Source organism: Callorhinchus milii, unplaced genomic scaffold (genome assembly GCF_018977255.1).
Source record: "Callorhinchus milii isolate IMCB2004 unplaced genomic scaffold, IMCB_Cmil_1.0 Scaffold4, whole genome shotgun sequence".
Taxonomy (NCBI): Eukaryota; Metazoa; Chordata; class Chondrichthyes; order Chimaeriformes; family Callorhinchidae; genus Callorhinchus; species Callorhinchus milii.
In genome coordinates, this window is record NW_024704745.1 from 78,693,863 (window position 1) to 78,717,913 (window position 24,051).

Here is a 24,051-nt window from a genome sequence, read left to right on the forward strand (position 1 = left end):
TACCCCAACGCACGCTCTGGCCCCAAGCCTTGGCTCTTGCCAACCTGTGCCTCATACTCTCCGGAATTAGGTAACCCGGATGCATCCCTCCAGGGACAGAGAGAGAGAGAGAGCGCATTCCATTCCAATAATCTCTCTCTGGGATTTTCATGTGTAGGTGTAAAACAAAAGATTATATCTAAGCCTTTGGTGTTCGGAAATGTTTAAACATTTCATCTTTCAGTTTTTTATAGCAATTTTCAAGCTCACATATAATAATAATAATAATAATCCTTGCATTTGATATAGCGCTTTTCACGTCGGGAGGACGTCCCAAAGCGCTTCACAGAACACACTGTAAAGTGAACTGACTATATTTGTGGGCGAACGCGGCAGCCAATTGCGCACAGCAATGTCCCACAAACAGTCGTAGATTGAAAATGACCAATTTATCATTGTTTTTGGTTTTGGAGGATTATTATTAGGCTCTGTGTGGGGTAAGGAAACTTGCCCGAGGTTTCGCCCTCTGCCTGGAATTGAACTCAGGTCTCTCACTTGCAAAGCGAGTGCTCTAACCACTGAGCTACAGGACTCCACAAGAGAAGGAGCTCAATAACTGATTGACGTAGAAACATAACTTGTACCTCATTGGAAAGGTCTTGTAACTGGGAGTGACAGGGGCATATTTGTTTCGGGTATCTCTTATCGTTCATGACTTACGGCCTAAAATGTATTTCAGTTTTGTGATTTCTGCTGCAGTTACACCTGATGGCCAAAGTGCGCTGAGGTATTCAGCACCACAGAGCACGCATAACCAAGGGCCAGGAACAAAATAATGAACACGACGGAGCTAAGCCGCGGAAACAACAACAACATGACCTGTTTAAAGCGCCGAGTCCTCCCACTGAGTCCTCGCTCAGGAGTCCTCACAGATGCGTGAGATAAAGATGAAATGTGTCTGTGTATCTGTCTGTGGATCAATCTTCATTCCATATTGGATCATTTGGTTGCAAGTGAAGCTGCAACGGGTACAGCTAGTGTATATATATATATAATATAATAAAGAGGGTTTCAGGGCTTTCACTTTCTTGTAATGTGGCGTCCTGTAGCTCAGTGGTTAGAGCACTCGCCTTGCAAGCGAGACACCTGGGTTCAATTCCAGGCAGGGCGAAGCCTTGGGCAAGTTTCCTTACTCCTAATAATAATCCCTCCAAAACAAAATAATAATAAATTGGTCATTTTCAATCCACGGCTGTTTGTGGGACACTGCTCTGCGCAATTGGCTGCTGTGTTTTGCCCACAAATATACAGTTAATTCACTTTACAACACATTCTGTGAAGCTCTTTGAGGCGTCTAGAAGATGTGAAAAGCGCTATATCAAATGCAAGGATTATTATTATTATTATTATGATGATTCAGACTCACTTGCACACACAAAGGGGAGAGAGGTGCCCTCATGCATGTGCATTGCCTCTCTCCTCTCACAAACACGTCACCAGACACGCCTGCACACATGGAGGGTAGAGAGAAGCGTGGAGAGAGTGAGTAACACATGTGGAGTTGGTGTTAGGACAGGTAACTGTTCACAATTTTTTCTGGTGTTTATTGGATTAAAACTAATAAATTTTTTTTTATCGGGAGTGTTAAAACCAAAAATCCGAAATCCTAATTAAATCAAAGGATTGAAACCTGGCCAAGTCTTATTTCTCCCATTAAATTGTGTCTGAGAAAGGCTAAATGATTCACTGACTCAACAACTCGCACCAAGCAAGTGATGCATTCAACATATACAGTAATATATAGTAAGTTCCGTACACACACACACACAGAAATGCAACCTTTATAACAGAAACAATTGCATCTGCTCCTAACAGCCCTTTGCTGGGTCCTTAAATTAGAACCTCTTACACCTTTTTTTTAAATTGAAATGCTTTTGTTCTGAACACTGAGATCACTATCTTTCAATACACGTGGTGTGCAACACAAGATGTCTGTAAAATTCATTAAACACTCAAGAAGTGAGCCAAACAAGTGAGATGAGATGAACTCCATGTGGGAAAAGGATCATAATAAATGTATATAATTTTGTTTTATGTGCGAGGCCATTAGATGCCAATTCGTGACTGGCCAATTCGGACCGGCACTGCCTACCACCACCTCCGCAACATTGCCAGACTCCGCCACTGCCTCACCCCTCAGGCTGCCGAAACCCTCACCCACGCATTCGTCACTTCAAGGCTCAACTACGGGACCTCCCTCCCCATTGGCCTTCCCAACTCTTCCCTTCACAAGTTGCAGATCATCCAAAACTCTGCAGCTCGTGTATTCTCACGTACCAGACTCCATGACCCCATCACTCCCACCCTCGCCCGACTCCACTGACTCCCCATCCCCCAGAGGATCGAGTTCAAGATCCTCGTCCTCACCTTTAAGGCCATCCACGGTCTTGTCCCCTCCTACCTCTCTGACCTGCTGACTCCCTACCAACCTGCCCGCTCCCTCCGTTCAACGGGCTCCGGCTGCTCCATGTCTCCTGCCCGACCCGCCCTACCATCAGTGGCCGGGCTTTCAGCCTCTCTGCCCCCACACTCTGGAACTCCATCCCACGGGCCCCTCACCTCACTTCCTCCCTCGCCTCCTTCAAGGCCGGTCTGAAGACTCTATTCTTTGATCGTGCTTTTGGTCTCCCTCCCACCTCTCTGCGTTCCCTCACCCCTGCACCACCCCTCCCCCACGCTCGGGCCCCGACACCTGACTGTTCAGCGCTTTGGGACGTCCTCCCGATGTGAACGGCGCTCTATAAATGTAATTTTGTTGTTGTTGTTGTTAAATTTCAAGAGAAAAAGAGATTTACTCTTATGCCTCTCGCTCTGTCTTCCCTACACCCTCCCCTTGACAAGTGATGTCAATCGATGATTTCCACAGTAAGGTTTTCACTTAAAATCATTTCCAGTTCTTCCTTCCGTTATGCAACAGTTTAATACACAACTGCAATTCCTGTACATCTTTCACTCATCCTCTCGGTTTTGTTTTTCTTGCATTTCCGTAGGATTCAGAACGGTGGTTAGAAACAAAAGATAAGGTCCCACACAAAAAAAAGTAAAGACATTGGTTACAGGGTTAGGTTTGTCAGGCGGGGTTGTAGAAGCTAGGTCACTGAGGTTAGGAGTGAAGAGGAAGTGACAATACCTTTGTTAAAATCGGTTCTAGACTTACTGTGGTGACATATCTAGTGTGAAATTCTGCTGCTTCACGAAGAAACGTTAACCCAGGGTGTGTGTTCACCACATCCTGCAAAAGGAAACAAACAGCTGTTCAAGATACGAAGGCCCATTGCTATAGAATCATGGAATCTTACCGCACAGAAGGAGGCCATTCGGCCCATTGTGCCTGTGCAAGCTCTTTGAAAGAGTTACCAACTAGTCCCATCTAGTTACCAACTAGTCCTTCTCTAACCGCATAGCCCTGCAAATTTTTCCTTTTTAAGTATCTATCTAATTCCCTTTCGAAAGCTCCTATCGAATCTGCTTCCACCACTGTTCACACAGTGCATTCCAAACCGTAACAACCTTTTCCGTTTCACATTTTAAAACAGCGCTCGTCCAGCGTATGCCCGTGATGGATCAAACCGTACATTTCTTCCTAACCTTCCATAGAAATGGATTTGGATAAATTGCACTGCATGTTACCATGCTTCTACACCACAAGTAGATTCAACAAAATGCAAGACTTCTAGCTTTTGGGATTGTGCCAAACAGCTCTGGAAATCTAATTTTCTGGTTGATTAATATTAACCGTAATTTCAATCAGAAAATCAAACTCATACAATTACCAGCTCACACAGGAGCCCATTAGTTTAGTCCCAGTTTGTCATTGAAAATGTGCATGATTAGGTTCTCTTTAATGAATTAGAGACTCACCTGCTGGAAGGCGAGAGTCTAGTCTTCAGTAATGCAAACACACATTGACATACGTTTCAACCCCAATATAAATGTTTGCAGGGCTGATAGCAAGGAATGTTGCCTGGTTGAGTGGCTAAATCCCTTATGATCCTCCTTATACAGGGGAACATAGCTACGTCATTACACATAGCCCTTTGTGGAGGTTCCAGATATTTTGAAAAGACAAATGCAACCTATTAATATTTTACAAGGGCGAGTGCTATCTATGGTAAATATATATATTTTTGAAATCTCCAGTAATTTACCCAATTCCTGTGAAAAGAAGAGATGGTGAAAGTGCCTCATTCTCTAAAAAGGGACTATTCTAAGTGAGGGGTAAATGTGCACTTGATGTCAGTGTATTGCTTTCATGTCTGAACTCTGACAGCACGTTTAGTTTGCCGCTGCAGTCACAAGACAAGCGGTGTCCTGGAAAGTGCCTCCACATTTACTTTGCTGCATTCACTACCAGCTCTTGGCCTGATTATCCTTGCACACATGCTCATGGGGGCAAAGTCATCATGAAACACAGACAACCAATGGCTGGAATGGGGCTACACGGAAGGATGGTGGAGTCCAGGACAGCAGATGATAATAATATAATAATAATCCTTGCATTTGATACAGATCCTTATCACGTCATTGAGACATCTCAAAGCACTTCACAGAATACAGTGAAGTGAATTGACCGCATATTTTGTAGGCAAAACGTTGAAAAACTAAAAAAAACACTCACATTACTGTAATGGGGAGATAGTAGTGTGGGTATACTACAAGGAGGAGATAAATGGATCTTTTTTTTTTACTCGTGGTGTGCAGCAGAAGGCTAATAGCCACGCCTGACCCACTTACACAAGGCAAAACACATTAGATACTATCATCTTTTACAAATCAATTTTCTTCTCAACTCGCAATGCCTTTTTGTGGTTTGTTAAATAGTGCAGAGGAAATCAGAGTTACTGTTGGAATAAACAATAAACCCATGCCCACTCTCTCAGAACCATAAACCCTACCCTTCCCATCATGTCCCATAGCATTTTTACTCCCCAAAGATTTAACCACAAATCTTTTTGTGGAAGGCTCTGCTTTTATTGAAATGGCAAGTTATGCAGTTTAGCTGATTAGATTCCAGCAGTCACCCCAATGCACAGCACACTCGAGGGTCCCCAAGCCTTGGCTCTTGTCAGTCTGCGCCTAATACTCTCTGGGTTTAGATAAGCAGGATGCATCACCATTGCACATTCTAAATTATCTTGAAATCTACAAACCAGGTGGCCACGCACATCTCAGGAGCCATCACAGAAATACCAAGATTAAAACATTCCATAAATATGAGACTGACTGAATTAAAAATAAGTCCAGCCACTATGTCTTGGTAGAGACCAACTCAGGAATCCAAACCCTTGAATTAAACAAAAACTCAATACAAACAATGCTAGAGGTTTGTTGAGAGGATTACATTCAGTAATTATCTCGGGGTTCAGCCAACCACGTTGAGTTTTTTGCTTCATCTGAGCCCTATCCCCAATTGAATTGTTGCCTTGTGAGTAAAGTGCCTTGTAAAATGCTACCTGTCCTGGCAGTTTACCACAAGTCAAGAATCCAATTGAGGAAAAGGGTTTTGATGTCGCCACAAAAACAACGGTGGCTGTCTGAACCCTGAGATAACTTGCCTGGCCTGGCTGTTGGGGGCCACTTCTTGATGATGACCTGGACCTTACACATCTTAGCTTTCTGCACATAAAATAACTGAACTCCGGGTCACCAGCCACTACCAATGTCACTTCCGACTGCACTTTGTTTCTGAAGCACTGGATCGGGGAGTGATCTGACTGGCTGCATGTGTGTAATGAAACTATCAACATGTCTCGTTATACCTGCAAGTTGTTCTTACAGTTATTTAGCCTCTCCTCAGGTTTCCACCTATCATCAGTCTACATCTGCAAGCAAGCTTGTGCACTGTTTTTCACAGCTCGCAGGACCTCTGAGCTTTGTATGATCTGTAAATTTGGACATACTACCTTCCAACAACCAGGTTAAGAACACTGATGCATCTGAACATCTATGCATCTCGCAACAGTCTCTCTAAACTCCACTTGTTACAGCCACACCAACTGCAAATCTTTGACATCTTCCCGAGGCGAAAGGCGCTATACAAATGTAATTTGTTGATGTTGGTGACAGGCTTCTACCCTCCAGACAATCCGTACAAAGGGAGATGTTCCAATGGTATCCACAATTAACAGAATAAAAGGAGAAGCAATACAAAAAAAATTGGTCTGTTATGTAGTCAATAAATCATATTTACGCATCACAATGAAACGCAATCCTGGCATTTTTTGGCGTAAGAGTGCTTTTGAATGTACAACGCTAAACTGCACTTTCTGATGTCCTCCCGACATGAAAGGCGCTATAGCAAATGTAAGGATTAGTATTAATAAATTAGAATAAACATGATTTAAAGCAGATAATTCTGGGAAATGGGCTCCTCTGAAACTACATTAATGGAGAACAACAACAAAAAATTACATGAGAGAAATAAATTATATGAGAATGTTCCGTCTCTACCTCACTCCTCAGCCGCTGAAACTCTTGTTCATGCCTTCATCACCTCCAGGCTCGACTATGCAAATGCCCTGTTTGTCAGCCTCCCCAACTCCTCCCTCCACAGCTGCAGATAATCCAGAACTCTGCAGCCCGTGTCCTCTCCCGCACAAAACTCCGTGACCCCATCTCCCTCATTTTCGCCCGACTCCACTGGCTCCCTATCCTTTAGAGGATCCAATTCAAAATCCTGGTCCTCACCCAACCTCTGCATGAGAGCCTTCAGCCACTCTGCCCCCAACCTCTGGAATTCCATCTCTCAATCACTCCGCCTCACCCCCTCCTTAGCTTCCTTCAAGTCCCTCTTCTTCGACCATGCCATCGGCCACCCCCTTTCCCCTCCCCTCCCTTCTCCCACTCCTGACTCCAGCTCGGGTCTGAAGTGCTGTACACTGCCCAGTGCCTCCCGATGTGAAAGGCACTATACAAATGTAATCTTGTTGTTGTTGTTGTTTGGGAGATGATGAGAATAAAAATGTATTATATTCAGCTCATGTATTTCAGTACTTTGATCTAAATGGTTTCATCCATTGAGATTCCCCAAATACTTGATTAAAGGAATTGTTTTTTGATAAAAGGAACATTTAGTTTAAATAACGGAAATGAAACATGGAGCGATTTGTTACCTGAGCCTTATCAACATATAGGAACATAAGAATTGCTGGATGAAAGAAGACCAAGGTCCAGCCTGTTCGCCTTCCACCACCCTGGCAGTTGCATGCAAGTCATGTCCCAAACTATATACTGTATCCTGAGATATTATTTCCTAAAAGAAATCTATCTCATTTTGCTTTGGAAAGAATTGACACTTTCTGCTTCCACCATCTCCCTGGGGAGCCTGTTCCAAACATTTAATACTCGCTCACTGAAATAGTGTTTCTGCAGATTTGTTTTGAATTTACCGCTCCTTCAATCGCAGGCCGTGTCCTCTGCTTCATCACTTTCCAGAATTAATCTGGGGAATGAGGATCACCTGGTTCGATGTAGGTTTAGCCCTAGAATTCCTACGTCCATAAATTGTTTCATCTGCCAAAGAATAGAGACTAAACTCTAAATCTTACTAACCAACTCTTACACTCAAAAAACACACCTGGAGCAAGGCACCAGCTCAACATTGATTTACACAGTAGGTGTGATATTGATAAGAACAATAACCTTAGCCTACGTCACTCATTAATACACGTTAACAGTTTAAATAGTAAAAAATGACTGCAAACAAGCAGCTAAATTCAGCTCATCTTGCCAGCAATCTTCGGTGTGGATTAGTTTTACTGGCACAAATAAAAAAATACTTTTTTCCCTTTAAAAGATAGTGTAATTTGTGCAGCACTTACATAATGTTTTGTAAGGATGACTCATTGCCACTTCATCGCCTTCCAAAAAAACCCTGCTTTCTCACTAATTACAGGTTGATTTTACTAGAAAGACAACAATTTACAGCTCGGTTGGTCTTTGAAAGGTATATATTTAGTCTCACTCCCTGATCTTTTGCCTCAATAGATTTTCATTTTACATAGAATTGTTGAATTCTCTTTTAAACGCCATTATATAAAATCTGCTCCAACCTCCAATGTAGGGTATTTCTATTTCCTGATAAATCTCTGGCCTAAAACAAATGGCCCTGAACCTCTCCCCTTATTTTGGAGTCCCGTAGTGTAGTGATTAGAGCACTCGCTTCGCAAGCGAGAGGACCCAGGTTAGATTCCCGGGTGGGGTGAAACCTCAGGCAAGTTTCCTTATCCCACAAGTCTGTTTACTGAGCCGTAAATAAGAACCTGGTTGTTCGTCGATTAGTGGATCACTTTCCGGGGGTAATAATCCCTTCAAAATAAAAAAATAATTTGGTCACTCAATCCCACAATTGTTTGTGGGACACTGCTGTGTGTAATTGGCTGCCGTGTTTAATCCACAAAATGCACTTTTTCACCTTATCCACATTTTGTGAAGCGCTTTGAGACGTCTCAATGACGTGATAAGGTGCTATATCAAATGCAAGGATTATTATATTATTATTTTTGAATATTGAGGGTAGTTACCAAGCTGTTAACCAATTTATTCCCTTCCCTCTTTTGTACAGTACAACTTTAAACACTTTTATTCCTTTGGTATTCAAGCTGCTAAACTAAAAGTTTGCTTTAAGAATTGCCAAGGAAAATTTGACCTTGAAAGTGGCATTGATATTACAGACGATATGTTTACTTATAAACCGTTTCCATGCATTTTAAATGGGGAACCATTCAAAAGCCTAAGCACCTCGAATCAAGTAATATATAGAACACATAAATCAATGCTTTAAGGCATACAAGAAGGAATTGATTTCACTCTAAACACATTTTTATTTCATTTATCAAAACAGTCAGATCAAATGCCACTGTCGGATGATGCAAAAAGAAAGATCAAACGCCACAAGTGATTACTTCTATGTAATAACTCCACCTGGTTCACCATCAATTGGTCACATTGATGGAAACGTCTGGATCTAAATAATTTGGAAATGCAATGGCGAAAAGAAAAAGTAAAAAAGGATTTACAAGAGGGCAAATGAATTCATCTCGCAAAGCAGTCTGTATGTTATTAGTGTTGGCTCAGGGTCACCAACTTATAAGGAAACAAAACAAGTTGAAGGTAAAGGAAATAATTGCGAATGCTAGAAATCTGATATAGCAGTTACTTTCGGATGTAGAGCCCATATCAGAAATAACAATAATCCTTGCATTTGATATAGCTAGCTCCTGATCACGTCTTCAAAACGTTTCAAAAGCTCTTTACATAATATACTATACTATGAAATGAATTGAAACAGTCATGGATTAAGTGACCAAATTATTATTTAAAAAAAAAATTTTTTTTTGAAAGGATTATTCTCCCTGGAAAAGCGATCCGCCAATCGACGAACAACCGGGTTGTTACTCACTGCGAGGTAAACAGAGGCGTGTGGAGTAAGGAAAATTGTCTAATGTTCCCCTTGCCCTGGAATTGAACCCAAGTCCTCTCGCTTGCGAGTGCTCTAACCACTACGCTACAGGTCTCCAAAAATTAACCAGAGCAAACACTTCAGCATTGCTTCTGTGTATTTAAGCTCACTTGACAATATAGCCTAGTATCCCATTGGTGTGTTGCTGCCTTGAACTGGGGAACAACAAGTCAGCTGAGGTCCTCAGGTCTGTGAACGGTGCACAAAACAGGCAACAATTAGCACAAAGTACAGAATTTGTAGTAGTTATTGTTCAGTCCTGAGATGAGATCGAGACTGGTTACCACACTGATTTTCTGGAGAATGGTTTCTTCTCTCAAGCCTTGAGCACTAATTACTACATGACATACCACACATTTTATCTAACCGTACCAATAATAAGATTTCACCCACAAAATATATTATAAGATTAATTCTTGCATTTGATATAATGCCTTATCATGTTTTGGAGACGTCTCAAACGCTTCACAGAATATTATTGTACAGTGAATTGACTACATTTTGTGGGCGAAATAGTCAATTCACTTTGCAATTTATGCTGTGAAGGGCTTAGAGACATATCCAAGACGTGATAAGGCGCTATATGAAACGCAAGGATTATTACTATTATTACTCGAATATCTTAAGTGAACATGGGTGAATAGGTCAAAAATCTGAAATAATTAAGAAAGATTGTGGAAAATCTATAGGGGAAAACTGGGGAAGATAACTTTGAAATTAAAAGAGATGTTGAAAGTAAAAAAAGGACCCAACAGCATAGTTAAATACGCTAAGTATACAAAATTCTTCAGTAACTTGCTGTAAAAGCAGTTAGCAAGGACATTACACAGAGAGCCACAAGAGAGAGGCAATTAACTTATCAAATAATTTTTTTAAAAAACGTATTCACTTCACATCTAATTTCTGTACTTTACCCAATATCCTAGAGCACTTTACACTGCTGTGCGGAACTGGCTGCCGCATTTCGTCCACGAAATACATAGTCAATCCACTTTAAAGTATATTCTGTGAAGCGTTTTGAGACGTACATCAAATGCAAGGATTATTTTTAATTTTATGAAGTCAGTGTAGCACAATTATTTACTTTGTTTGCCCTGAGACGGCACACTAGATAGGCTAGGGTGTTAAGAACAACAATAAATTACACGTTGGGAGGATGTCCCAAGGCGCTGGACAGTCAGGGATTTGGACCCGAGCAGGGTGTTGGGATCAGGAGGGGTGGGGGGCAGGGAAGTAGCAATAGGAAGGTGGCTGAACAAAATAAAGATGAAGGGCAATGGCTTTCATCAAGAAAGAATCCATCCATTCCATAGCGTTTTTGCAAATGTTTTCAGTACAATAGCCAACATAAAACCAAGCAAATAATCAATGATACCTGTATCAATGGAATGAAATCCTCTTGCTCTACATAACTGCACCCAGGCTTCGCCAGAAGACGTAGGAATTTAGATGCATCGTCGTGGCAATTCTGCAAGATTCTGCAATTTATATAGACATTATCAAACATTTTGTAACTTAATAAATTGTGTGTTTTTTACTGTGCGGTTGCACGATGATTAGTTTCAGAATTAAATGAAAAAGGAAGTGGAAAGGCAGTGAACACAACACAAATTGAGACCCAAACTTCTGGTTTCCTAACTCACAACTGGAAAACACTGGGAACATTTTTACGGCAACAACAACTTGCATTTTATGTGGTGCCCTTCACATGGTGTTAGCATCTGAGTGCTTAGCAGTGATGGAGCTAGACATTGAATTGTGGAGAGAGGGGGGAAGTGACTGTAGGCACCGTCAAAGAGAAAGGTCTTCAGATACGATCTGAAGACGGGCAAAGAGGAGGCAAAATGGAAGGATTGAGGCAGGACATTCCAGATCCTAGTGGCTGAAAATATGGCTATCAATGGAGGAGTGGAGAGGACAAGAGACGTGCAGATGTCCGGAGCCGACTGAGCAAAGGGGCAAGTAGAGAAGTGGGGTATGAGCAAGTGTGACCTTGTGCAATGAGGGGGTAATAAAAAAAAAGTGGTCACTCAATCCACGTCTGTTTGTGGGACGCTGCTGTGCACAAGTGGCAGCCCCGTGTTTCGCCCACAAGATAAACAGTCAATTGACTTTATAGTACATTCTGTGAAGCACTTTAAGATGTGATAAGGTGCTGTATCAAATGCAAGGATTATTATGAACAAATCATTTTTGGGGAATCAGATAAATGCAGTGCCCCCATTATACGAGCTAATTTTAAAAGTGAACTTAAGAACCAATTTTAGAAGCAAAACATAAGAGAAAAAGAGGTGGGGGTGTGGGAGAGAGAGAAAAAAGTTAGCATTTCCCACAAATCTAAGTAGAAAAGGGTTTTTTCAATAGTTTTTCCTTGTGTAGTTTTTTTTTCCTGATGACTTAACTTTACTGGATGTCTAAATAAAGCAGAAAATGAGATAAGAGTATTATTCAGACTCTTTTCGACAGCTGTCTATAATTTGTACCATCACATACTCTCTAACATAGTTAACCTCAAGAGAGATGAATATTCACACACCTAGCTTTGTAAAAACACAAACCTCAACAGAAATCTCTTCTAGACTCCCTCACCTCCCAGGCAATCAAACAAGAAATGCCGGGCTATCAATCTAACATTACAACCTACAATAATGAAAGCTGACTAGATGCGTTCCACAGAGAAGTCCCATGGCAACACCCAAAATGGAGTCTATAATGTTTGATGGAGAATCTGATCAACTGTCCATACTTATGAATGTATTTTTAATCCAGGGATCCCTAATGGTTAACTGGGTAAATGCACAACCTGGCGTGTGGTACTTCACCATGCAGACCAGCAAGGTCAAACCTTTGATCAATAGAATGTGCTGATTTAACCAATTTGAGCTGGGGCAGAGAAACTGAGCTGTGTGTGCGTGTGTGTGTGTGTGTGTGTTGGGGTGGGGGGTTGAGAAAGAGTAGGGAAGAAAAAGGTGAGGAAAAAAAGCTTGGTGATTGGTGCGTGTGTAAGGACTATTACTGCATTAGTTTTTTTTAATTGATTTTCGAAACACTGACTGTCCAGCACCTTGGGACATCGTCGCGACGGGAAAGGCTGGTTAAACACAAGCAGTATCCCAAAGCAGTAACCCAACGCACACTCTGGGGGCCCCAAGTCTTAGCTGTTGCAAACCTGCACCTAATACTCTCTGGAATGAGGTAAGCAGGGTGCATCCCTCCAGGGAGAGAGTGCACTCCGTTCTAGACACAGGGAAATTTCCATTGTAGGTGTCATACATATGTGGAACTCTCAATATGATATGGACACTCTTAAGCACGGTGATGTTTTTGGCATCTTGTAAGACCACCCGGCTGACCAAAAAAAACATGCATATGTAGGAATGGCTCTGAAGATGCCATGGATGGTATAAAATCTGCCAATGCTCACTAGTTTGACTCACTTTGGTACTGGAAGGCTGCTGGCACATCTAGTGCCAAAGTATGAACTTTGAGAAGAAACAAGAGGAAAGTGAACAAGTCTTAAAAAACAGACCTATCCCAAGTTCCTCTTGCTCTTGAATGGAGAATTAGGAAGCACTATGCCATGAATAGACATTGCCTCTAATTTTTCCACTCATTATGTGGAAGTGACATTTAAGCTGGACATCTCCCAGATTGGACACATGAGAGCCATCAGCATGTTAAATTAGGTTAGCCAATTATATTTTTAGACATGGGGTGGGAAACGATGAAACCATCCAGTCTGCAAGTCAGCTGTCACAGCCAAGACATCAGCACGTATAAAGTGTTCAAGTAGCAATTATCTAGTCAGGAATAGATACAAGAAGTGTGGCATCACAGGGACTACTGACTTATATGGCCCAATAGGCCCAACTGTGCATAGGTCAACTGGCAGGGTGCAATGGAGGTCCGTCAATAGACTGGGACAAGTGTATTTGTGCACATAAGAAGTTGCTACATGAAAGAAAACCAAGGTCCATCTAGTTTACCTTCCACCAAACTATATAATGTATTCCCAGATATTGATTTCTATCAAAAATCTATCTAATTTGTTCTTGAAACAAGCAACACTTTCTGCTTCCACTATCTCGCTCTAGGGAGCCTATTCCATAAATTATTTGGTTAAGGCCCAAAAGCGCTCTGGGACTCTACCCTGTGTGAGGGACTCTATATAAATGCAAGTAGTTATTGTAAGAAAGCAGGTTGTTGATGTTGAATGCCTGAGTGTATTTCTAACTGTTTAAAGAGAAGCAATTATCAAACCAGACCACCATGCTAACAGCAAATCTGCTGCATTTGTTTCTGTAGCTGGGTAGGTAAGTTTTTATTTGAACAAAAAACACGATCGAAGCCTTCAGAATGGTTTTATAGGAAAAAGTAGGTCAAGCGTGCAAGCCTGGAAGTTTAAACTACTGCTCAAACAATGGGAAGTTTTTACACAAGTTGTGGCTTCTTAATACAGGCTGAATAATAATCCTTGCATTTTTTTTGATACAGCGCCTTATCACGTCTTCAAGGCGTCTCAAAGTTTGAACTCCTTATAACTCTCTCTGCACTACGGACCTGCTCTACACCTGCTTTAACCCTGACATGCTGTTTGAAGCCATAATCTTTCGATCCAGAAAGTGCTACTAATTGAGCCGGGCTGACACTTATAACAAACAGTGGTACTTGACAGCTCTGCTGATCACTAGTTAGGATTCTTCCTTCACTTCAAAGCACTGGAAAGGTTGATGTGTAAAACTTTATCCTGATGGGCAAATAAGACAACAATTTGCATTTATGTACCGCCTTTCACATCAGGAGATTATCCAAAAGCACTTCACACAGCTGACTGGGAGCTGGAGGTTTGGGGTGAGAGGGGGCGGAAGAGGAATGTTCTTACTGGATTTAGGTGAATGCTAAGCCACAGAATTTTCCACATAAGATTAAAAAAACATTGGTTTCATGAAAATTTGTGATCTCATAAATTCCAGTCTCCCCATACTGGCAACACAGTACAGCAACAGCGTAATGACTTGTATCGCAGGTTTTAACAAACTTTAACACAACTATGAAGCTGTTAATTCTCAGACTAAAGGTCCATTCATATATTTTTCTAAGAACAGTACCAAGTCCTGATTATTTTTTATTAAATAATTAAATGACAGAACAAACATAGATTAATGATATTGTGAATGCAATTTGTGCATATTCAATGACAGGTTTGTGTCAGAGAAAGGAGGTAAATGAAGCCATTGTAAAATGAGCAACTTTGGACCTGTGAAAATGGCCAAATGCTTACTTTCTCCACATTGCGATGAATTTATGAACAGACACACATCCTGTTCTTTCTCCACCAGCAGCACAGAACAAGGGGACTTTCCAATAAAAAGGACAGTCACACACCTGAGAATAAAGATAAACAGAAATCATAAACAATGTGTTAACAATTTATAATAATAATAATCCTTGCATTTGATATAGTGTCTTATCACATCTTTTAGACTCTCAAAGTGCTTCACAGAATGGACTGTAAAGTGAATTGACTGTATATTTGTGGGCGAAACCCGGTAGTCAATTGCGCACAGCAGTGTCCCACAAACAACCACGGATTGATGTGACCGTTATTGTTTTTTTTTCTTGAGGGATTATTATTAGGCGTGTGGAGTAAGGAAACTTGCCCAAAGTTTCACCCTGCCGGGAATCGAACCCAGGTCTCTCGCTTGCGAGGCGAGTGCTCTAACCACTGAGCTACAGGATTCCACGTGGACTCTGTCTCTGCAAACCCTTGGCTTGTCGGCCACCCCAACTCCTCCCTCCATAGGCTGCAGATCATCCAGAACTTGTCCTCTCCCGCACTAGGCTCCGTGACCCTATCACCCCCATCCTCGCCCGACTCCACTGGCTTCCCATCACACAGAGGATACAGTTCAAGATCCTGGTCCTCACCTTCAAAGCCCTCCACAGTCTTGCTCCTCCCTATCTCACTGATCTCCTAACCCCCTACCACCCTGCTCGCTCCCTTCGCTCAGCGGGATTTATATATTTGTATCGAACATTATTCATTGAAATGTGCAAGATCATTTTTTTTGATATTTCAGCAAGTAACCACTTTTATTGGACTAATTATTGTGACAATGTTGTACATTATAAATGATCAGAATAGGTGAATTGTTACCAATGATGTACATGTTGTCATAATTTTATAAATCATCCACATTCTTCCCAACTCTTTAATATAAGCGCTCTGGGATGCTACCCCGCGTGAAGGGTGCTATATAAATACAAGTTTATATAGCAAGTAGAATCAGTGGTTAGAGCACTTGCCTCGCAAGCGAGAGATCTGGGTTTGATTCCCAGCAGCGTGAAACCGCGTTTTGCCCACAAATATACAGCCAATTCACTTTACAGTATATTCTGTGAAGCGCTTTGAGACGTCGCGAAGACGTGATAAGGCGCTATATGAAATGCAAGGATTATTATCACTATTTATTATAAATTGTTGTTGTTAACGGACATGTATAACAAGTTTCTAGTCCGTTTCGCTCACAAAATAGTCACTCCACTTTACAATATATTCTGTGAAGCATTTTGAGAGTTTCAACAACCTGATAAGGTGCTATAGCAAATGCAACGATTATTATTATTTATATAGCACCCTTCATGCAGGATAGCATCTCGGTGGACAGCGAAGGATCAGAGGGCACAAAATATGAAATCCAATAGATGTTCTAGATATGCATGACACATTCATCAGGGATAAAGCCAAGGAACTCTTCATTGTGACTGGAAAGGCACTAACAAGTCCTTAGAAAAACCCTTTGAAGAGTTTCCTCGATAGCTTCAGTTGTTTTATTCAGCCGGTGGTAGTTTTGATATGATTCCAATCTAAATTCTCAGACACAACTTGTTGATGGTAAACTCTCAAGAAAAGATATTAGGATGGTCAACTTCATTTAAATCGCTTGTGGTGAAGAAGTACTTGTTTTCAAACACATATGATTCTGACCACAATGAGTACATCCAGTTGCTGAAGTTCAGGCCACCAGCCATCACAGAGTCGATCCAGTTTATTGCAGACTGTTTTAACACTGACCTTTTGTTATTAGTTGTGTACAGTCCAGTATCCATAAACCTCTGGATTCAGGTGACCTTCCTTTTGCTCGTCAAAGCTAATAGTAAACTTTGGGACAGTTATTGATGTTTAGTAGATTGGTTTTCCAGCAGGTCAATTGGCTGCCATGTTTCACCCACAAAATACACAGTCAATTCACTTTACAGTATATTGGGTGAAGTGCTTTGAGACGTCTCAACGACGTAAAAAGGCGCTATATCAAATGCAACGAATATTATTACATCACTGAATTTCGATCATATTTCTAATTGAGGCTCACATTTTTCACATTCTTTCATGAAAAACCCCCCATAAATTCGCAACTTTCTACTGATGCTCAGGTGGGAATGCTTGTGACAAGAGTACACTTAGCTGTCTATTCATAAATTCAACACCTAGGTTGAAAATCTGACCTTGAAACCCACAAGGTTTATCTCCATTAAATAGCGTGACTTGGGAGTAACCTATTGACTACTTATCATGTCGTTGAGACATCTCAAAGCACTTCACTGAATATACTGCAAAGTGAATTGATGTATTCTTGAGCAAAATGTGACAGGCAATTGCGCGCAGCAGTGTCCCACTAACAGTCGTAGATTGAGTGACTAAATTATTACTATATTTTTTGGAGGGATTATTACCCCGGAAAGCTATCCGCCAATCGACTAACAATCGGGTTCCTACTTACTGCTAGGTAAACAGAGGTATGTGGAGTAAGGAAATTTGGCTAGTTTCCTCCTGCCGGAATCAAACCCCAGCCCTCTCGTTTCATTATTGATTCCAATTCCCGATATAAAACAGTGCAATGCGGTAAAAAAACAAGATGACGGTATGCAGAGCCAACAAAGCCAGGAACAGAAAACCTGATATTATTATACTTTTGAGGTTGTAATTTGTTTAAACTATAATCCCTCGGGGGATAGTGTAATGTAAGGATACTAAGAACTGCTGAATGATGTAACTTGTATGATGTGGAAAAAGGATTTGCTGTACTTGACCAAGGACACGGACCAAATTGAAGACTAATGCCAAATTTTGAAAAGATTTGTTCACCTCATTTGAGAAATGAAATCGCAGTATTATGTATTAAGAGGGATGAAATAAACAAAATAACCTCCCTATCAATGAGTGGTAAGCTCTAGCAATGCTACTGGTGGAAATGCATTGCCTGACCCTGTATGCAAAGCACCAGTAACATGATTTTCAAAGCGAGAAGTTAAATCCTGTTAATTCACTTCTCGTTCCAACTCTTCAGTAAGTACTTTTAGCCCATTAGTACTCATCCTTCAGGTTACAAGTCACATGCAAATCTTAGAAAATACAATGGGGCTGAAATTCCTCCCATCTGCTCCCCGATTCTTCTAACAACCTTGAGCCTATACCATCCTCGAGCCTATACCATCCTCAACACTCCTCCCCTAACTAAAGGAAATCGTTTTTTCATATATCCTTCTAAATCCCCGTGTCTCACTGAGAAGAACCCCAACTTAGCCAGCCTGACTTTTCATCCGGAAAGATGTTTCATTCACACACTGTTGTAAACTCTGTTTATCTTCACAGCTGCATTTGTCTTCATCTTTAATTCAGATATGAAATGAAATACAGTATTTATTTATACATATATATATATATAGCCATCAGACTTTTGTGCTGGCATTATTTTCTCCCATGAAAGGGAGTATATCAGACAAACTGAATGCAAGTAACAGGCCATCCAATTTCCTCTCTCTTTCATGCAATAAGTGGGAGGAAATATGTATGTGTATGGAGACAGCACGAGAGCTGACTTGTATTAAATCCAATAGTTTAAAAACGTTTACACATTTTTGTAGCATTGAATTTACACAAAGGTTACCTGCCATTTTGTCTTGGACAAGTGATACAACAGAACAGATAGAGCCTGACTAAACATCAATTAGCGGAGTCCTGTAGTGGTTAGAGCACTTTTTTCGCAAGAACGAGGACCTGGGTTTGATTCCGGCAGGGTGAAACCCTGGGCAAGTTTCCTTACTCCACACGCCTCTGTTTACCTGGCAGTAAGTAGGAACCTTGTTCGGTGTCAAACTCTGCCACTGTCAAGCTCTCTGGGACGCTATCCTGAGTGAAGGGCACTATATAAAACAAGTTGTTGTTGTTATGTTTTGTGAAGTGCTTTGAGACATCTCAAAGATGTGATAAGGCACTATATCAAACACAAGGATTATTACTATTATTATAATTAATGTACAAAGAAAATATCAAGTTTACAACATTCAAAATATTTAACATTTTTGAATGTAACAAAAGAAATGGCTGATGCCAGATAGTAATTCAGACTGAAAAGAAATAGCTTGAAGTGAAGATTTATGGTTTAATAAAAGCAAACTTGCCTTCGCAACTTTTCCCATGTCTTCCAGAGTTGCCTTTTCATTCTCAAATTCGGTGAAAGCATTTTCTATCCTGGCAATGACAGCGTCTATGTTATAGTTTAGTTTTGGACAACCTCGGGGGAAATAAAACCTTGGAATAGTTTCCCTCAGTGCTGGTGGTAAGAGATCTTCTTTCTTTGCTTGAACCTACAAGAGATAAACATTTAAGTATTTAGGTTTAGAATGGAAGAAACCTGAGACTCAAGAAAAAAAAGCACAAGAAAAGGCATATCAACACTTTGCTGAATATGGATCATTTTGCCATTAGCTCCATCCTACTCATTTAATCAACTGAGATAAGTGCCGTCTATGTTCAATGTAGTTAATACTCTTTGGGGGAAAAGTACTGTCTCCAGTCTTGCAAATTAAAGTAATGGTCTTGAAGATAAGTATATAAAGTTTTCTTCATTGAGCTTCCCACTGGCTAAGTTGGTTAAGGAATTGTATAGTTTGGAACAGAGGCATATAGGTGAGTAAGATCCCTAGGTTCAATTCTTTGTGTACTTATGAATTATAATACTAATGCTTGCAATTATCACGTCTCAAAGTGCATCACAGAATATACTGTAAAGTGAATTGACTGTATTTTGTGGGTGAAATGTGGCAGCGAATCGTGCACAGCAAACAGTTGCGCATTCAGTGACCAAATTTTTTTAAAAAATTCTTTTAAAAGGGATTATTACCACCGGAAAAGCGATCCACCAATCAACTAACAACCTGATTCCTACTTACTGCTGGGTAAACAGGCGTGTGGAGTAACAACAACAACGTGCACTTATACAGCGCCCTCCACGCAGGGTAGCGTCTCAGAGCGCTGAGATGCCACCCTGAGTGTGTATGAGGAAACTTTGCCTAACTTTTCGCCCTGCCTGAGAATCAAAGCTAGGTCCTCTTGCTTGCGAGGTGAACGCTCTGATCAACACACTACAGGACGCCACAATTAGTTGCTAACAATCAGAAGGCAACAGGATATACAATATCTTTCAGAGAGATGGGAAGTTTTTTTTCAAAGAGGAAGCCAGGGTTCAAGTTAACAAGTCATCATACCAGTTTATACTGAAAGGTATCTGAATTACATTGGCATTGATGGCTATTCCTGATGTACTTTGTGTTTATGGCAGTGTTAATTCTAAGCTCTATTTTGGGAATGTTACGGCAGTTATCAGAGGTCAGATTTTGGGCTTCATTCTCTGTTTACGGCTATGAACATACTTTGGTTACCGTCTTTTCACCTCCCACAACCTTCTGACTCAGAGGTGTGAGTGCTATCAAGTGAACTAGTCTGACACCTGGCAGTTAGAAAGGCAGCCTGTCAGAACAGATATCAACCACTGGATCACCCTCAATGCCCTTCATTAAATGTCAACAAAATCTTACTTTCTCACCTCCAGTGTCAATTGTATCCTATCACCCTATTGTAATCCTATCAACCCCACCTCATCAGGCTCCATCGCCCAGGAGTTCAAAATCCTCGTCCTTGCCTTCAAGGCGCTCTCCATGGCTTTGCTCTTTCCTATCTCTGTAACCTGCTAACCCTATATCAACCTGTCCACTCCTTCCGCTTATCAGGCTCTGACCTGCTCCATGTCCCCCGCCCGCCCCGCCCGCCCTCAGCAGTTAGGCCTTCAGGATCTCTGCCCCACCCACTGAAACTCCATCCCAAATCCCTTCACCTCGCTCCCTCCCTCACCGCCTTCAAGGCACATCTCAAGACCTTCCTCTTCGACCGCACCTTCAACCATCCTCTTCCCTACCCTCCGGCCCTCCTGATCCCAACCCCTAGCTCGGACCCCAAATCCTGACTGTCCATCGCCTTGGGACAACATCCCAATGTGAAACTCGCTGCGTAAATGTAATTTGTAGTTGTTGTCTTTTGCACCTTTGATCGCTTCCCTCCTTCCCCTATCCATCTCCCTCCTTGCTCAGGCTACTGCCCAGGCTCTGTGAAGTACTTCCGAGACATTTTTCTACATGAAAGACCTTATAAAGTGTACAAGTTGTCTTAGAATTTTCCTTGTATTAAGGCGTAAATTCACTTCACATAAGCGGACACTAACTATAATCTGACGAAGGGTCGTGGACCCAAAACGTTGACTCACTTACCTTTCTCCATAGATGTTGCCTGACTTGTGTTTTTGTTTTCAGATTTCCAGCATCTGTGGTATTTTGTGTTTGTTTCTAACTATAATCTAACTTGAATCTAGAAATCCCGTAATGTTGCCATTCAAGGCTAGAAACTCACCCCCAGATTCCATTTAAACTGTAGTCTTATAATAATAATCCTTGCATTTCATATAGCGCCTTATCACATCTTCAAGACGTCTCAAAGCGCTTCACAGAATGTAAAGTGAGTTGGCTATATATTTTGTGTGCGAAACTTTAGTCATGAAGTATCCCAAGCTGATTTAGGCTTTTCCCAATTAAGCCAAGGTAGGTTTATTTGCAGGCTAAAGTAATTTACAGAATATCAGATGCAGGCAAAAAACATTAGCGCTTTGAGAGATCTTGCAAATAAAATTCCAAAAGCCGATTCAATGTGTAAAATTCTTGACAATGATACAGCTAACTCATGAATCGTTCAGTTACAGTTAAGTGCTATTTATTCTCCTCTATTTCGACATCCGACTCCTGGCCAACTGTTCTGCACATTTCAATCCATGGAACAATTGCACATTTGCAGAAAGATACACTGCAAGGCAGGCGGCCTTAAAGAAATCTCTCACTTTTGTGAATGTGCTAAACATTTTTTGTTTATAATACATTTTACTTATAAAAGTTCATCTCTAAAATCACAAAGCACCATTTTTAAAGCACCTCTCAATGATTCCGAGGCTAAGAATAGCCTTAAAAATACTGATTTTGACTGCATTTCACACTTGCATTAGGAGATGCATAATATAAATAATTTTATATCCTTGCATTTAATATAGCGCCTTATCACGTCTTCCAGACGCCTCAAAGGCGCTTCCAAAAATATGCTGTGAAGTGAATTAAGTGTTAGCTTTGTGAGCAAAAAAAATGCAGTGCCTTAGAAGTGATTTGCACAGTAGGACCTGAATGAGGTTATTCTTTGAAAGTTTTTGGTCAGTTTCTCCTTCCTCCCCATCTTCTGAAGGCACTGATCTTTGCGAGGATAAGATTCGAGCATTTTTTAAAAAAATCACTTTACGATATATTCTGTGTAGAGCTTTAAGACGCCTTAACAATGTGATAAGGTGCGGTATCAAATACAACTTTATTATTATTATTAACTGCAGAAAGCAGCAACGCTAATTCTGATCCAGGTATCACCACATGTGTACAGCCACATACTTTCCAGCATGGGTCATGGTAGGGATAGGGATCGCTGAAAATTTCAGACTCACTGCTTTCCTCTCGTTCACTGACTCCACAACCGACTTCAATCTTAACTGTTCTGCTGCCTCAGCTGAGATCGGCTAATTAGGCCCAAGTCAGCAACCGAACTTGCGAGCTTCAGCTCAGCTGCAAATAAATGAAGCAATATTTCTCTTTGCTCTATAGTTTACAGGATTTTTGCAGCATGGTTTCCCATGGTTTGGTACGAAAAAATGTTACCCTTGAGGTTCTTCACTTTTATTCACACGCCTGGGTTAAACCCAGAGCTCAGGAGCTAAAGTACACAAGCTGCTCGCTCACAGCTGCGAAAAATTCCTCAGCATACTTTATTTTTAAAAAAGTGTCTGGATATCGTAGTTGCAGGAAAATGGAAAGTGTTTTAAAATGGAACGCAAAGTAGACTGGCAAAGGACCATTACAAGACTTGGTTTAATTTACCATTGTTTGTGGGACGCTGCTGTGCGAAGTGGGCTGCTGCGTTTTGCCCACAAAATACACCGTCAATCCACTTTACAGTATATTCTGTGAAGCCTTTTGAGATGTTGCAACAACGTGATAGGGCTCCATATCAAATGCAAGGATTATTATTGTTAGTAGTAGTTTTGTGAAAAGGGTAACTTATAATGGAAATATGACCATTTATGGAACCAAAGAATGTTATAGCACAGAAAAAGTCCATTGTCCCATTTAGTCTATGCCAGCATTTTCCTCCACTTAAGCCACCTAACCTATTCTCTTGTGGTCTCTCTCTTTGTACCCTTTAACATTCCTCTTTTTAGGCTGTCCAATTCCGTTTTAAAAGAACATGGATTCTGCTTCAAGAAAATTCTACGTTCCAACTTCTGTCTGNTTTTTTCTAACCTCTCTTTTAAATTACTTATGTCTTATCTACAAATTGACATGTGAATGAAAACCTTCAGTAATGAATGCTTATCAGCCACAACTGACAGTTAAGTGTCAGTGGAATTTACACAGACTCATCATCACCTAAATGTTAACACCTTAGTGGGATTCATTTTGGGGTCTGTAAAGGGTGTGCAACATACTTTATCTGTGGTGAATGCTCTCCGCAGTAGTGTTGTATTATAGTGTAAGCCACATACATTTTAGCTTCCTGTTTACATACACCTTCAGTTCCCCCGCTAACAAGGCGAACGTTCTCAAGCCACTGAAAAACGTTTTTTTAAAAAAAAGAAAGCTAGGACTGTAATGTAGAACTGTTACTTAGTTGATTCAATTCATTTCTACAAATACTATTTTGGTTGTTTGGGAGGGAAAGGCATGTGAAGAGATAGTCAATAGCCAGGATTATTATTATTTTGTTATCAACTGCAAGGATTATTATAAATCATACCCCACACCCACAAATCCGCATGAGCTTAGTCTTAAAGCCATTTTATAATGGTTTTCTGCATGCGTGTGTCAGACACCCAGCTGACCAAAAAGCAAAAGGGGCCAATACAAAATGGTTTAGATATCAGTATCTTAGCTATAGCAGGGCTTCAAATCTTGAATGCACTTGGGCTTTATAGAGAATTATGATTTGTTGAATGGAAAGAAGAAGCAAGCAAGAAGGGCAAACCAAACTCGTCTGCACTATCTTGCACATTCTTCCTCTTCTGTAAATCCTCTACGCTGAAATAAAAAGTTATACCATCTGCGATTCAAACACATTCCTTTCCATTGACCTTGGC

General features: G+C 40.9%; 1 protein-coding gene across 4 annotated transcripts in view; it reads right to left on the reverse strand.

The window, feature by feature from the left end:
• The window catches only part of ppp2r3b (protein phosphatase 2, regulatory subunit B'', beta), a 69,796-nt gene that overhangs the window by 15,740 nt on the left and 30,005 nt on the right, over positions 1-24,051 (reverse strand). For 3 of the 4 annotated variants that reach the window (XM_042334284.1, XM_042334283.1, XM_007891083.2), the window contains 4 exons: positions 18,962-19,147; positions 14,781-14,884; positions 10,875-10,977; positions 3,197-3,271 (listed from right to left, as the gene is read on the reverse strand). In XM_042334284.1, the coding sequence (XP_042190218.1) occupies positions 3,197-3,271; positions 10,875-10,977; positions 14,781-14,884; positions 18,962-19,147 (468 nt within the window). The remainder of the gene's footprint in view (positions 1-3,196; positions 3,272-10,874; positions 10,978-14,780; positions 14,885-18,961; positions 19,148-24,051) is intronic. The other variant, XM_042334285.1, reaches the window with a different exon arrangement.